At 42.8% G+C, this 16,929-nt stretch overlaps 1 protein-coding gene across 1 annotated transcript in view; it reads left to right on the forward strand.

Annotated features, from left to right (window-relative positions):
- The first annotated feature begins 6,361 nt into the window (after nucleotides 1-6,361).
- ASIC5 (acid sensing ion channel subunit family member 5) overlaps nucleotides 6,362-16,929 on the forward strand; it is a 39,652-nt gene continuing 29,084 nt past the window's right edge. Inside the window, exon 1 of the mRNA XM_070948984.1 lies at nucleotides 6,362-6,698. Coding sequence (XP_070805085.1) covers nucleotides 6,362-6,698 — 337 coding nt within the window. The remainder of the gene's footprint in view (nucleotides 6,699-16,929) is intronic.

Raw genomic sequence — 16,929 nt, forward strand, 5'->3', positions numbered from 1 at the left:
ATAGAAAGACAGCTCTGAAAACAGAATGTTTTCAAGCAATCAAATGTTCACATTTCCAAATTTAATAAAATGTTTTGAACAATTGTTAATTCTTTCTGAGTGAAAACATGTCCCAATATTCTTCTCCAAAAGATTTTGAATTCTTCACTAGTTTTCCAAATCCTAGTTGTACTTATTGCACATTGTTACTCAATTTCATCTAATCATTAACAGAGCATTTGCTGAAGTGATACATTATCATGTCCTCTTACAGCATCTCAATTTCACTAAATATTTGATGTGTCATATCTATAGAAATGAACTGACCAAAAAAGTCGATCATTCCATTGACCCTAAACTTCAATACCCATAGCTATATGGACATATGGAATTAAGTATTGGTTCCACTTTTTCAAGAGAATAATTACATTCTGTTTTTTAAAAAATTTAAAAAGAATAACAAGGTGCAGTCTAAGTCAGCACATGAAATGTTAACCCTTGGTACAACAAAGTATTTGTTATAAACTTGACATAACATTACACCAGTATAACACAACATTGCTTGTTTTCTAACCTATCAAGAGATATACATGCATCATATGGAACATTATCAGTCATTGTACAGATAATGTAGCAGCCATGCATCTCTTCCCACATTGCTCTCTGTATGAATCTTTTTTTTTAACTTCATTGCAACTTTATAGAAAAAAAATAAAGAAACATACAAGAAATGATGCTAACTGAAAAATTCAGATACTGTTTAAATAAATAAATTTCATTTTTCTGCAACTGGAGATATACAGGTAGTCCTCCAGTTATGACCAATCGCTTAATGAGCTTTCAAAATTACAGTGGGTTAGAATAGATGTTTTATTCCTGTTTTAACAGGAGTTCTGTGGTTCCATAGAGACAGAATTAAAAAAAAAAATGATAAACATCATAAATCAGAAAGCAATAAAAAATATTGCTAGTCTTGTTAGGCCATTGGTAGTCATGCTGGCTGCTATTTTTTACAGGCAACTTCTTTGTTATTCCTATACATCCATGATGGCAAACCACACGTGCTAGAGGTGGCACACAGAGCTCTCTCTCTGAGCACACACGCCGTCGCCAGGTGCTCTTCTGGTTTCTGGCATGCACATGCACGCCAGCCAGCTGGTCTTCGCACGTGTTGGAGCTCTGGAAACCCGAAGACCAGCTGGCACACACGAAGCTGGCCAGTGCACATGCACATGCAAAGACTAGCTGGCCAGCGTCCATGTGCATGCCAGAAACCCCAAGACTAGGTGGCCGGTGCACACATGCACACTGGCCAGCTGGTGTTCAGGTTTCCAGGGCTCCAGTGCGTGTGTTCCAGTTTGGGCACTCAGTGCCAAAAAAGTTTGCCATCATTGCTATAGAGATCATAATTTTCAGCAACTAGAGAAAGATCTCATTAATTCAGTTACTCAAAATCATTTTCAGACTGTTAGATAGCAGAGTAGAATGCTACAGAAAACAGTTAACTTTCTATGGAAAGTTGTTAAAGGTTTTGCTGATTGCTTGAATGACAGGGGACTTTGCCTCAAAAAAACCACTCACTACCATGCAAATATTGAGACCAAACATGAGATAAGATGAAAGAAGTAAATTGACTAGTGAAGCAAGCATTACCGTAGTGCAGTGAGCACAATGTATGTTCCCAGGACTGACCCTGAGATAGCTTTGGAGAAAGCTGCAATGCGCTTGAAATGTTTAATGTGACAGAAAAAAATATAAGTATATTAATTGGGATATATTACTGAAATCATATTATTTTCAATGGCACACAAATGTCCATAAAATTTTTGAGGGTTTTTGTTGTTGTTGTTAGCTCTAATCTGGCCCTTAGCAGCACTCAAATATGACCCTTATCCTGAAAAAAAAGTTGCAACTTTGCCATAATATTTTATTTTTCACTGATAATAATGGAAATTTCTGTAGACTGCTGTTTTAGAACAGTTGGAAAAAACCAGATTAGGGAAAGACAATTTACAGCCCTTCAGAGTCAATTTGTATATTTACTATAGTTCTCTTATTATTTGTGGAAATTTTCAGATACAGTAAATATTATGACCTTTTTAATTCTTTTTCTCCCTGCATTTTCAACTCTTAAAATTACTCTTCTAATTAATTTCACTATCATTAAAAAGAAGTGACATTATTTTTCCTCCACAATACGTTAGAACAACCTTATGGCTAATTTTCAATAGAAAACTACAAAATAAGACAGAACTGATCTTTTTTTCCTACTGCTCCCATAGCAATCCTTCAATCTAAATCAGTACAGGTAGTCCTCATTTAGCAACCACAGTCAGGACTGGCAACTCAGTCATTAAGCAAAACTATTACTAAGTAAAATTGAAAAAAGTGTGTATGATATTATTTCAGCGTTCCTTTGCTTTACCCGTGAAGATAATAAATATGATGCCTGTTGCAAAGTTACTTTTTTGTCACCATGATAGTTGTGCAAGGATACTAAATTAGGCTGTTGCTAAACAAGGACTGCCTTATTAGGGCTGATGGAGATTCCACAAAGAATTCTCATAATGTGCCTAGCTCTACTTTGAGCACATGCTGCCAAGAAAGGGTTTGCTTTTTCTCTTGCTTTGTCATTAGGCAATCACATAAGAGAGCAGTACCTTTTAAACTTCTGTTTGAATGTTAATAAATAAATTTAAGTTCACATCTACTACTGTCCCTGTTTAAGGGCACTGGTTGTAAAATGGAAAATGAAAAACTTTCCCAGCTCGGGGATACCTCTGTTCATCATAGGAGTAAGTCTCTGGCATTGGCAGGTTCTAAATGAATGCAAACTAAAGTAAACCCAAGTTTCTGATCATCTGACTTGATCATTAAGTAAAAGGGGTGGGAAAGAAAACCACCTTCCGGCTAAACCAATAGAAACAGCAAGTTCTTTGCTTTAGTTTGGTTGAAGTTTTTTTGTTTTTACATTTTACATAAATGGTGCAACTCTTTCCAGAAATCCTGAATCCAATACTTTGTCTAACTGAAGCAAATTAGGCTTTTACTGATGATTCAATGTTTTTTTTTTCTCTCTCTCTCTTAAAATGTTTAGGTAAAGAAAACACATATGTGCAATCATCAGTAATCTTGTTTTTTGAGACTTTTTAGCTGATTTGTTTGAACAGCATTCAAATAACATTCATTTCAGTAATGAAGCAATCATTTCCAGAAAATTAAGATGTATTTCCCTCTCCTTTTTTTTTTTTTTTTACTGAATTTCAAATTCATTTATGCTCCAGTATATTTCTAGCAATATTCAGGCTTTATGGCAAATATTAGAGATGAGATGCTATTCCTCAGCCAAAACATATTAGACTCACAGTTGTGAAGGCACAGATTTCAGCAAGCCAGTATAACTGAATATTGCCAGTCAAATCAAAACTGGAACATGGGACCAGCTGAAGCTCATACTATTACTATTCAGCACTTTAGCCAAAAGGAAAGGAACAACTCCGGGATAGACAGCCAGTGTTTTCCAGCTCTTTGCATCACCCCAATGATTTAGCATGGCCCCTAAAACCTCCTCCTGATTGTAAGGGAAATTCAACATAAGATATTTTCTATTAGTGTCTGGTACAGTGGTTGCCATCAACAGGCAACAGATTATATCTGTACAATGTTTTAAACCTGCAACACTTTAAAAGTATTCCACTTTTGATGTGATTTATTTTTCACTTTATAAACCACTTTTTTGATATGTCCATATCCATTTTGTAATTTCGCCTTTAGCTGGAAAACGTTGCATAAGGAGGGAGCTTCAAATTGATTGTCTTTTCTTTGCCTGATGTGATCAGAGGTCTCCCAGGTGATTCCTACTTGGCATAGGCAGACCCAGAAAGAAATCAAGCTGGATCAATAGAGTAAACAGATTAAATATACCTTTTTCCCCCAGGCTATTTTAAAAGAAAATTTCATCCAAGAGAAAACCACAGAATAAATGTCATTCTTGAAACTGAATTGAACTTATGAAGTCAGAAAATTCAGACATTAAAAATAATAATGATATATCATAGTGAGAGCAAAATGGAGTTTGTTGGGAGCTACATCTTATTCTTCTAATAGAGGGCCTCCAATGTTTTTATGACATAGCAAATCACTTTTGCTATGCAATTTGCTATCACAAATTGTTGGCCCCACTTGAGAAGAAGATTGTTTCAAGGTTTATATGGTAGGAAAAGGAGACCTTAATAAGTTATCATTTCCATTTTTTTTCTTCCATTCAGTCATGTCTGATTCTTGAAGACTGCCTTTGTACCACTCCTAATTCTTAAAATACCCCAAATACGAAATTTGACTGCAAAATGGATGAATGTCAGCAATTCAATTTGGGGCCAATTTTGGTGTTTGGGGAAGATTGACATCCCCCCTTTAGGATAATGGAGGTCCACAAATCTATCCTGAGAACTAGAGGCAACCTATGGGCCATAGACTGTTCAACTATGCTTTTAAATGTTTCCAAAAATTACTATAGAGTATGTGCACATCCCACAGTTTCAGCATAAAGAAAAGTGACTGCAGATGGGTTTCCTTTCTTTATCTATATACTTCATACAGCAATGACCTTGAAATAATGCTTTATTATTGGAAGTCTTTCTGCAATTAACCCATGAGTGCAAGTGCTTCCAACTAAACTTGCATATAAATTGCAAACCTTTATGCTGTGAAGTCTGGTGTTCAGTGTCATGTTTTTAATAGCACTTTCCCTCTTTACACTTTTAATTATTTCACAAGGGTCATTAACTGGGAAGAGAACAATTACTCATACAATCTGCCTGCTATTGATCTCGTCATTTGCATATTCAATTGCAGTTCTAGACACGCTTGTCTTCTGTGATGCTTCTGGCTCCTTCTGAAGTTAACTTTAGAAATTAAAAATCTGATTACTGTGGGTTGACAAGGTTCAGGCTGGTGCTCAATCCAGACTATGGCTACAACAACCCCATTGTTCTCCTGGTTTATTTTATTTTATTTTTTTTTATTTTCAAACTTCTATACCGCCCTTCTCCTTTCGGACTCAGGGTGGTGAACAGCCAAGATAAAAAACATTTATACACAAAAGTTAAAAATAGATTTAAAATAATTAAATAAATTTGGCCCGTAATTTAAAACCTATCAATTTAAAATCCATATCAAATTTTAAAACCAACCATAAAATCAGGACAGTCCGGCTAACTGAAAAAAATAGGTTTTTAGGGCCTGACGAAAAGTCCGGAGGTCGGAGATCACTCGTATCTCTGGGGGTAGATTGTTCCAAAGGGTAGGTGCCACCACAGAGAAGGCTCTCCCCCTGGGAGTCGCCAGCCGACATTGTCTGGCCGACGGCACCCTGAGGAGGCCCTCTCTGTGGGAGCGAACTGGCCGGTGGGAGGCAATTGGTGGCAGAAGGCGGTCCCGTAAGTACCCCGGCCCTAAGCTATGGAGCGCTTTAAAGGTGATCACCAACACCTTGAAGCGCACCCGGAAGTCCACCGGAAGCCAATGCAGCTCACGCAGGAGAGGAGTCACATGGGAGCGCCCTGTTGCTACCATAATCCCCCACGCGGCCGCATTCTGCACCAGTTGGAGCCTCTGGGTGTATGCCAAGGGGAGCCCCATGTAGAGAGCATTACAATAGTCCAGACGAGAAGTGACGACTGCTTGAGTGACTGTGCGTAGGGAGTCCCGATCCAGAAAGGGGCGCAACTGGCGTATCAGGCGAACCTGATAGAAAGCCCCCCTGGCCACAGCCGTCATATGCTCTTCTAAAGACAGCCATGTGTCCAGGAGGACACCCAAGTTGCGGACCCTTTCCATGGGGGCCAATGATTCGCCCCCAATAACCAGCGATGGCGTCAGCTGGCTATACCGGGATGCCGGCAGCCACAGCCACTCGGTCTTGGAAGGGTTGAGTCGAAGCCTGTTTCTCCCCATCCAGACCCGCACGGCCTCCAGACACTGGGACATCACTTCCAAGGCATCGTTGGGATGGTCGGGTGGAGATGTACAGCTGAGTATCATCAGCGTACTGATGGAACTCCACCCCAAAACCACGGATGATCTCACCTATTAATCAATTACTATTTAATACACCAATTAACTATTATTATAATCATATAATTATAAGTTATAAATTAACTCTTGTTATTCACCTAAGACATTGATTGGATGTGATGTAGATTGATAAATTGATATTGATTGTTAAGTTTATTTAAGAGAGTGATTGGAAGTGATATAGGTTGATAAATAGATATTGATTGATAAAAAATCAACGGAAGGATTACAAAAAACGGACAAGGCCATAGCAACACCAACACTACTAACAGTACAATCAACATTGACATTAATCCAAGAAACGATGATGGCCATGCAGGAAAAAATGTCCAATAACCACACTGAACTAAAAACAGATATCCACCAACTGGACCAGAAGATGAATGAGATTCAAGTCTCAATCTCAAACAACGAACAAAGGATCCAGAAGGCGGAGCAAAAAATAGAACAAAATGAGAAGAAACTGGACATGGTAGATCAGACGTTGACGATGCAAAATAAGGAATTAGAAGATTCATTAATACAATTAGAGATGGACAGGGCGTCGTTCTACTTGCGCTTCCAAAATGTGGAAGAAGATAAAGACGAGGATTTAGGAGAGAAGATGGCGGAACTAATTGCAGAAGTACTCCAACAAGACAAACGTGAGATTATTAGAGAACTGGACGACGTCTATAGAGTCCAAACAAACTATGCGAGGAGGAATAGGCTCCCCAGAGAAGTCCACATTAGATTCGCAAGAAAAAAAGTAAAAGACATCTTATACAATATGGCGAGGGACGGACAAATAACATACAGAGGAAAAGAAGTGATAATACTAAAACAGATTCCGAGAAGAGTGAGGGAGGTGAGAAAAGGCTACAGATTTTTGGCTGTGCAATTAAACAAAAGAAATATATTATTCAGATGGCTCCTGCCAGAGGGCATGTTAATCTCCTGGCAGGGGAGAAAAATAAAAATAGATAGCTTGAGCACAGCACAAGACTTTCTCGATCAGTTAAGGGGTGCAGAAGAAGAACAAAGTAGTAAGGAGGAAATAGAGGCGACAAATCTAGAAGAGGAAGAAACCGCGGAGAAGAAGACCGAAGAAGAAGCCAAGGAGAAAAAAACAAGACCAGTAAGAGCCGTAAGACTAAACAAGAACTAAAACCGAGCAAGGAAAACAGGAATGAAGGATCTGAAACTAATCTCAGTAAATGTCAATGGTTTAAACGATAGTAAAAAAAGGAAATTAACACTTACAAAGCTAGCAAAACAAAATATGGATATAATCTGCCTACAGGAAGTCCATATAAAAAAGGATGAGGGCAAATGTCTGGAGTATAAAAAATATGGTAAACTATTTACCTCATTAGCAGAAAAAAGAAAGAGAGGGGTAGCAATTTATGTTAAAAAAGGAATTGAAGCAGAATTGAAATATAATGATACAAAGGGCAGAATACTTATGGTTGAAGTTATGATAGAAAACTCTAAAATGTTACTAGTGGGTATTTATGCTCCAAATAAAAAACAAGGAGAATTTTTTCAAAAGCTACGTGAACAATTAGGGAATATGGAATACAATGAAATTTGCATAATAGGTGATTTTAACGGAATTGTAGATCCATATAAAGACTATAAAAGCAACAAAATGAACAAAAACAAAAGCCTTCTTTGATTTGGCGGAGGAAATGAACTTAATTGACATATGGCGAACTTTGCACCCAAGCGAAAGACAATTTACATTCTATTCTAACTCGCAACAGTCATGGTCGAGATTAGATATGGCTTGGGTTACCAGGACGCTGGGGTTAGAAATAGAGATGGCAGAAATTAGCCCAAACATCTGGGCAGACCATAATCCCCTGGAAATAAAATGGAGAAATGTAAAGAGAAAAAAACAACAGAGATGGAGGTTCAATACAAAACTATTATGTGACAAAGAGTGTGTAGAAAAATTGAAAGGAGAAATAAAGACTTTTTTGGAGAAAATGAGAACCAAGGGACACCCCGGGAAATAGTATGGGACACAATGAAGGCCTACCTGAGAGGGGTAATAATATCTTACACTGCATATAAAAACAAATTAAAAAGAAAATCCAGGGAAGATCTCATCAAACATCTAGATGAAGCAGAAAGGAAACTCCAGAAAATGCCTGGAGATACTGTAGCAAAAGAAAATTGGATGGTGTGGAGACATAAATTAAACATTCTAGATCAAGAAGAGCTAGCCCCAAAAATAAAAAGAACAAAACAGCACTATTTTGAAATTGCAAATAAATCGGGCAGGTGGCTGGCCTATAAATTAAAAAAGGAAAATGAAAAAGGGACAATCCAGATATTAGAAGATGCGGAGGGAAATCTCTTAAATAAAGAAGAAGATAAATTAGAAAGAGCAAGAAAGTACTTTGAATCCCTATACAAAGCAGAGGAGACCTCGGCGGAAAAAATAGATCAATACTTGGCAAAGGCGGAGCTCCCGCAAATAACGGAGGAAGAGAAGGAGATGCTAAATGCTAAGATAACAACCGAAGAATTCAAAAAAGCCCTTTCCAAACTCAAAAACAATAAATCACCTGGCCCAGACGGATTCCCAGGAGAAATATATAAAAAATTGGAAGAAATTCTACAACTAAATTAATGGAAATTTTCAATGAGGTTTTGTTGGGCTCAAAAATTCCTGACTCATGGAGGGAAGCTCATGTTACACTGCTGCCGAAAGAAGGTGCCGACCCCAAAAAAATCCAAAATTATAGACCGATCTCGCTTCTAAACACTGATTACAAACTGTTTATGTGTATAATGGCAGAAAGAACCAAAAAAATATTAAATAATTGGATTCATAAAGACCAAAATGGATTTCTCCCGGGACGACAAATTAGGGACAATTTGAGAATTGTACTAGATACACTAGAATACTATGAAGAACACCCAGAAAAGCAGTTGGCCTTAGTCTTTTTGGATGCCCAAAAGGCATTCGACAACCTAAATTGGAATTTCATGACCAAGCAAATTAAAATAATGGGATTTGGGCAAAACTTCAAAAAAATGATAAAAACTATCTATGACAATCAGAGGGCGAGCATTCTAGTAAATGGAGACAGGACAAGAATTTTTCAAATCAAGAAAGGAGTAAGGCAAGGCTGCCCTTTGTCACCGCTACTATTCATTTTGGCTCTGGAAGTTTTGCTACGAAACATTAGAAACAACGAGGAAATCAAAGGCCTAAGAATTAGAAAAGAAATTTATAAAACGCAAGCCTTTGCAGACGACGTGGCGCTAATATTAGAAGATCCATTAATATCTGGACAAAAAATATTAGAGGAATTGAGTAAATATGGAGAGGTGGCAGGCTTTAAATTGAACAAATCTAAAACTAAAATACTTACTAAGAATGTAACTGAGACGCAAAAGAAAGAGATAGAAGAAACTTTGGGCCTATAAGTTGTCCCAAAAATAAAATATTTAGGAATTTGGCTAACCAAAAGGTGTTCATCCCTAAAAGAAGACAATTATACACCATTAATTAATAAATTAAAACAAGATCTGGATAGATGGAAAAAGATCAAATTATCACTTATAGGCAAAATTACGGCAATTAAGATGAACATCCTCCCCAAGATCTTATTTTTATATCAAAATTTACCAGTAATTCTAGAGAAAATTTTTTTTGCAGATTTAAATAAGACCGTTAGGGAATTTGTTTGGGAGGGAAAAAAATCAAGGATCTCACTTAAAATTCTACAGGAAAAAAGGAATGTGGGAGGACTTGGACTCCCAAATTGGGAAATGTATTACAGAGCAGCAAAGTTGATATGGATAAAGGATTGGATCACCTTGGAGAATAAGAGAATCTTAGTGCTAGAAGGACACGACCTACAGAAAGGGTGGCATGCATATCTATGGGACAAAGACAATAAAAAGAAAACCTATTTCCACAGGCATAAAATTAGGGACTCCCTAATACAAACGTGGGTGGGGATTAGGCAGAGATACTATTCAAAAGTCCCAAACTGGCTTTCCACGGTAGAAGCAATGATTTACCCCAACAGGTGGGGAATGGAGAAATTGTGCAGATATAAAGACATCGTCGATGGAGGGGGAAACATTAAATCAAATGAAGCTCTGAGAGACCAAGGTATAACTTTAGATTGGTGGACTTACCTGCAAATAAAATCAAGATACCAGAAAGACAAAGATGAATATGGCTTAGAATTAGGATATAATGGATTAGACAAAATTTTGATGGGACCAGGGAAAAAAGCGTTGGCCAAGCTGTATAATTATTTATTAGATGAAGACAGAGATGAGGATATAATCAGAAACCAATTGAGAGCATGGGAGAGAAATATTGGACACAGTTTGAACTTTAATGAATAGGAAGAAGCCTGGAATAAAAATTATAAATTAACTAGAGCAGCCACGTATAAGGAAAATCATTACAAAATGCTTCATAGGTGGCATTTAGCACCTGCAAGACTAGCAAAGATGTTCCCCAATGCGCAGCCAAATTGTTGGAAATGTGGCCATGGTCATGGCACCTTCTTTCATATGTGGTGGACATGCCCCGAAGCAAAAAGGTACTGGAGCAAAATTCGGAGATGGTTGAAAGATATACTTAAAGAAGAAATTGATTTGAATCCAGAAATATTTCTCCTGGGAATGGTAAAGAAAGGGTATGGAAAGGAAAAGGTCCACCTCCTAATACACATAACTACAGCTGCCAGACTAGCATATGCTCAATACTGGAAAAAGAAAGACCTACCACCAGATGACCTTATAATTAATAAAATATTAGAGTGTGCAGAGATAAGTAAATTAACACACGAGATAAATGACGATGAAAATTCTGATTATGATACTGTGTGGGGAAGATGGTACGAATGGATAAATGATAGAATTAAGGAAGGAATAAAAGGTGCAGAAATTAATTAGAAATGTATAGTATAAATGACACCAGACACTTACTCATGTATATATGTATAAACACTGCGAATCCAATGTCAAACAGAATTGTTACTATATTTTATTTGTGTAAAAAAAAATCAATAAAATTGTATTAAAAAAAAACATTTATACATAAAAGTTAAAAATAGATTTAAAATAATTAAATAAATTTGGCCCGTAATTTAAAACCTATCAATTTAAAATCCATATCAAATTTTAAAACCAACCATAAAATCAGGACAGTCCGGCTAACTGAAAAAAATAGGTTTTTAGGGCCCGACGAAAAGTCCGGAGGTCGGAGATCACTCGTATCTCTGGGGGTAGATTGTTCCAAAGGGTAGGTGCCACCACAGAGAAGGCTCTCCCCCTGGGGGTCGCCAGCCGACATTGTCTGGCCGACGGCACCCTGAGGAGGCCCTCTCTGTGGGAGCGAACTGGCCGGTGGGAGGCAATTGGTGGCAGAAGGCAGTCCCGTAAGTACCCCGGCCCTAAGCCATGGAGCGCTTTAAAGGTGATCACCAACACCTTGAAGTGCACCCGGAAGTCCACCAGAAGCCAATGCAGCTCACGCAGGAGAGGAGTCACATGGGAGCGCCCCGTTGCTACCATAATCCCCCACGCGGCCGCATTCTGCACCAGTTGGAGCCTCCGGGTGTACGCCAAGGAGAGCCCCATATAGAGAGCATTACAATAGTCCAGACGAGAAGTGACGAGTGCTTGAATGACTGTGCGTAGGGAGTCCCGATCCAGAAAGGGGCGCAACTGGCGTATCAGGCGAACCTGATAGAAAGCCCCCCTGGCCACAGCCGTCATATGCTCTTCTAAAGACAGCCGTGTGTCCAGGAGGACACCCAAGTTGCGGACCCTTTCCATGGGGGCCAATGATTCGCCCCCAATAACCAGCGATGGCGTCAGCTGGCTATACCGGGATGCCGGCAGCCACAGCCACTCGGTCTTGGAAGGGTTGAGTCGAAGCCTGTTTCTCCCCATCCAGACCCACACGGCCTCCAGACACTGGGACATCACTTCCAAGGCATCGTTGGGATGGTCGGGTGGAGATGTACAACTGAGTATCATCAGCGTACTGATGGAACTCCACCCCAAAACCACGGATGATCTCACCCAGCGGCTTCACATAAATGTTGAATAGGAGGGGCGAGAGGACCGACCCTTGTGGCACCCCACAAACAAGGCGCCTTGGGGTCGACTGCTGCCCCCCTGTCAACACAGATTGCGACAGGTCAGAGAGATAGGAGGAGAACCACTGCAAAAGGGTGCCCCCCACTCTCAATCCCTCCAGCTGGCGCAACATGATACTATGGTCGATGGTATCAAAAGCCACTGAGAGATCTAACAGGACCAGGATAGAGGAATAACCCCTATCCCGAGCACTCCAGAGATCATCCACCAACGCGACCAATGCCGTTTCCGTGCTGTACCCAGGTCTGAAGCCGGACTAGAGCGGATCCAAATAGACAGCTTCATCTAGGTACTGGGGAAGCTGTCGTGCCACCACACTCTCAACAACCTTCGCAATAAAACGAAGGTTGGAGACTGGACGATAGTTAGCCAAAACAGCCGGATCCAGAGATGGCTTCTTGAGGAGAGGCCTCACCACCGCCTCTTTCAAGGCGGCCGGCAGGACACCCTCACTTAAAGAAGCGTTGATAATCCCCTGGAGCCAGCCTCGTGTAACCTCCCAGGAAGCCAGCACCAACCAGGAGGGACACGGGTCCAATAAACATGTGGTCGCGTTCAGCCGTCCCAAGATCCTGTCCACGTCCTCGGGAGCCACAGGATCGAACTCCTCCCAGATAACACTCTCAAGGCCTGCCTCAGTCATCTCGTCTGAACTAACCCAGTCAGCGGCCAAGTCTTCCCGAATCTGAGTTATTTTATCATACAGATACTGTACAAAATCCTCAGCTCGGCCCTGCAAGGGGTCATCCTGCACTCCCAGATGGAGAAGGGAGCGGGTCACCCTGAACAGGGTGGCTGGGCGGTTATCTGATGACGCGATAAGAGCGGCAAAATAGCTAGATTTTGCCGCTTTTATTGCCACTAGGTAGGTCTTAATATGAGACCTTACCAGTGAAAAGTCAGATTCGGAACGACTGGCCCTCCAACCGCTCTCTAGGCGTCTTTTCCGGCGCTTCATCTCTCTCAGCTCCTCGGAGAACCAAGGAGCTAAGTGAGTTCGGTGCCGGGTCAGAGGCCGCAAAGGCACGACCTGGTCCAAAGCCCCAGCAGCCACGCTATTCCAGGCGGCCACCAGGTCTTCAGCCGAGTCATGAGCTAGAGTCTCAGGAAATGGCCCAAGCTCCATCTGGAACCTATCAGGATCCATCAGCCACCTGGGGTGGAACCACCTGGTCGGCTCCGCCTCCCTGCGACGGGGTGCGGCAGTCAGAAAGTCAAGTCAAAGGAGCAAGTGGTCAGATCATGACAAGGGTTCAATATCTATATCCCCTGTATCAAGGCCACTCAACCACTGACCAGAGATAAAAACTAAGTCCAGAGTGTGTCCCCCTATGTGAGTAGGGCTGTGAATTACTTGGATCAGGTCCATGGCCATCATGGAAGCCATGAACTCCCGAGCTACCTCAGATGTTTCACCGATAGATGGCAGGTTGAAATCCCCCATGACCACAAGTCTGGGGGTATCAGCCGCCACCTCGGCTATGATATTGAGGAATTCGAGCAGGGTTGTTGCCACGTGGCAGGGAGCCAGGTACGTGATCAACAAACCCATCTGCACCCCACAACCCCACTTCACAAAAAGGGACTCACATCCGGCTATCTGAGGTACAGTGGTCTCCCTCGGATCAAGACCTTCTCTTAGAATGACCGCTACCCCCCCGCCCCTGCCCTGACTCTCAGCTGATGAAATGCATGGAAGCCTGGTGGGCACATCTCCACGAGCGGAACCCCCCTCATGGCCCAACCAGGTCTCCGTAATACCTGCCAGGTCCACTCCCCCCTCCTGAATAAGGTCACAAATGAGGGGGGCTTTATTTACTACGGACCTGTCATTACACAACATCAGCCAGAGACTCGGGCCCTGAGACTCTGAGCAACCTGGGGAACGGGAAGAGCTAAGGGGACCGGGGCACGCAATCGCTCAGAGATAGCGAGTGTGTGTTCCCACCACATGATACGGCCCCCTGCTCCCGCCATACCTGCCCCTCCCACTCAGCGTATTAATGGAGAAGCCCTCAATAGAGGGCATTCTATCAGTCCCCTTTCCCCCAGAGTCCATACCTCCTATGGCACCATTAACTGCCGGGCTAGTCCCCATCCCCCGTGGGTTTTCCCCCAAACCCACATAACCTCCCCACCCCTCAGAACCCCTTAAAAGTCTGTTTAAAAATGTCTTTAAAAAACCCCTCAATCTCCTTTTTTTGACATGCCACCTCTCGGGGTCGCAAAACCCGTCATTAAGGTGGGCCCTCGATAACATAGAGGGCCAAGCCTGCAAGAGGGGAGAATCTCGCAGCGCAAGAAGCTTTGCCCTAGAATACATTTAAAAACACTGGAGTGATAATACAAATTTGGCCTAGACATGGCCTAGGGATCTATAATGATGGTCTTCAATGTCCAGGAAGCAAGGCTAAGTTAATCGGAAGAGTCACCACTACCCTCTCATGGTAATGGGTAGGAGTCCGTGTGTTCTGTCCAACTGGGGGAACTATCCAACCACCCTTTCACGGCGGTTGGTCATCCTAATCAAGGCAAGATGGAAAAGTCCAAAACCACCCTCTCACAGTGGTTGGCCCTATTGGCCCTGAAAGATGGACATCCCATCCGCGGCGAACGTAGTGTGGAACTGGCTCCATCAATCCTCCCATAACTGTCTTGTCTTCCATACAGCCAGGAAACAGGACGAAAAACAGAGCCAGGTCCCAAAACTCCGGATGTAAAAAAGTCCACGTTGAAGTCAATCAAGTGTCTTACAAAGGCAGATGGAAAACCGGTTGGAGGTGGGGGGGAACGACTCCATCAGGGGATTCCATTTGCAGTCCTAGCCTCCAATGATATCAATAAGGAGGACCTCACCCCTAGAACAGGGGTGGAATTAATCTGCAAGAGTTCTTCAAAGCCATAATGGAGGGTCCCACCAGCATAGAACCCTTCACCAACCTCGACTCCTGAAACTCCGGCTGACCCGCTAGCCAACTGGGGTCCCACCGGCGCCGTCGTCGTTGACGTAAGATCTTCAACAGCCTCCTCACTGGGATCTTTGTCCCGCAGACGCCCCCTTCCTCCTATTAGGCATCTGTGGTCCGTAGTCTGGTGAAAGTCAGCACCAGCGCAGCTAACAGCACCAGCGCCGCCCCGGTTTCAGGCCCACGGGCCATCTGGTCGGAATTAGGCCCACCGCCATCCGCCATCACTCGCCATCCTCTGCTGCAGACGCCGCCGCCCATGGTCGCCCATAGCCGCCGCCGCCTCTCTCACGCCACCGCCGCCTCTCTTGCACCTCTCTCGCGGTGAGCAGCAAACTTCTATGAAGCTCACAGACACAGACGCCGCTGCCCATGGTCGATCATGGTTGCCCATGGTCACCCATAGCCGCCGCCGCCTCTCTCGTGCTGCCGCCGCCTCTCTCAGCCTCTCTCGCGGCGAGCAGCACTTCCATGAGGCTCACAGATGACGACGACGCCTATGGTCTCCCATAGCCGCCGCCGCCACCTCTCTCGTGCTGCCGCTGCCTCTCTCAGCCTCTCTCGTGGCGAGCAGCACTTCCATGAGGCTCACAGATGACGACGATGCCTATGACGACGACGCCCATGGTCACCCATAGCCGCTGCCACCACCTCTCTCACGCTGCCGCTGCCTCTCTCACGCCTCTCTCGCAGCGAGCAACAAACTTCAACCAGGCTCACATTCCGGGAGCGCTGGTGAGCCCAAAAACCCACGAGCACATCGGCTTCATGCTCCGCCACCTGGGCAAGGGGTCGTAGATGATCTATGACCCCTGTAAATCCCCCCCATAACGGCCAACTGTCGACCCTCTCCTCACAGCGTTTCGAGTAGGACCGCCATCTTGGGCATGCGCCAATCAGGTGCTTCCTATGCGCTTCCTATTCATACATTTTAAATAAGACAAGCCCAACTGGCTAGCTCCTCTGTGGGTAAGTCTCTCAGTGCCCACATTTACTTAAACATTACTTGTTTTGTCTTTATTAGTTCCTGTTTTTTTTCATTTGTTCTCCCAGATGTTTACACTTATGAATACTTTCACATCCCGTTCCCACATTATATCCATTGATTCTAACCCAGACCGTTTCTTCCCTGCAATCTTTATTGTATCATCACTTCTTCAGTGCTACACTGATTAAAGTAAAACAACAACAACATGCTATTCCTTGCTAAATTTGTCAGAATATTCATGAACTGGAATGGAGACATGGGAACAAGGACAGCCGATGTATAGGCATAGCAACTAAATCAGCCAATGAGGGCTGTTTGGGAGCTGGAGACAGCTAGGAGTCTGGATGTGGATTGGCTCTGTATTAAGCTCTGAGCTCTGAAGCTAAAAACAAGCCTGGTCTAGTCTCTCTGCTGTATTGAAACTGGAAACTGTTCTCTCTGCTGCCTGTGTTTTTTGCATGTAACTACTACCACGTTGGAAGAATCAGCTGCTGGTATTGTACATTTACTTCATGTGTTATTATGTATATAAAAAGTTAATGACTCATGCTGCATCAGTTATCTGTGTGTGATTACTGGATTTAATTTCTGCAACAAACTCTGACAAAATTGACAACCTCTTAAATACTGGTATGAGCAGGGGCGGGTTCCAACTCCAGTCACTACTGGTTTGCTCGTACGCGCGTGCACGGCGCTTCTGTGCATGCACAGAAGTGTCCAGGTGGGTGGACGGAGCCTACCGCTGCCGCTACTGGTTTGCCTGATCTGGTGCAAACTGGTAGCAACCCACCACTG

Source organism: Pituophis catenifer, unplaced genomic scaffold (genome assembly GCF_029215685.1).
Source record: "Pituophis catenifer annectens isolate HBS135680 unplaced genomic scaffold, rPitCat1.0.hap2 SCAF_8, whole genome shotgun sequence".
Taxonomy (NCBI): Eukaryota; Metazoa; Chordata; class Lepidosauria; order Squamata; family Colubridae; genus Pituophis; species Pituophis catenifer.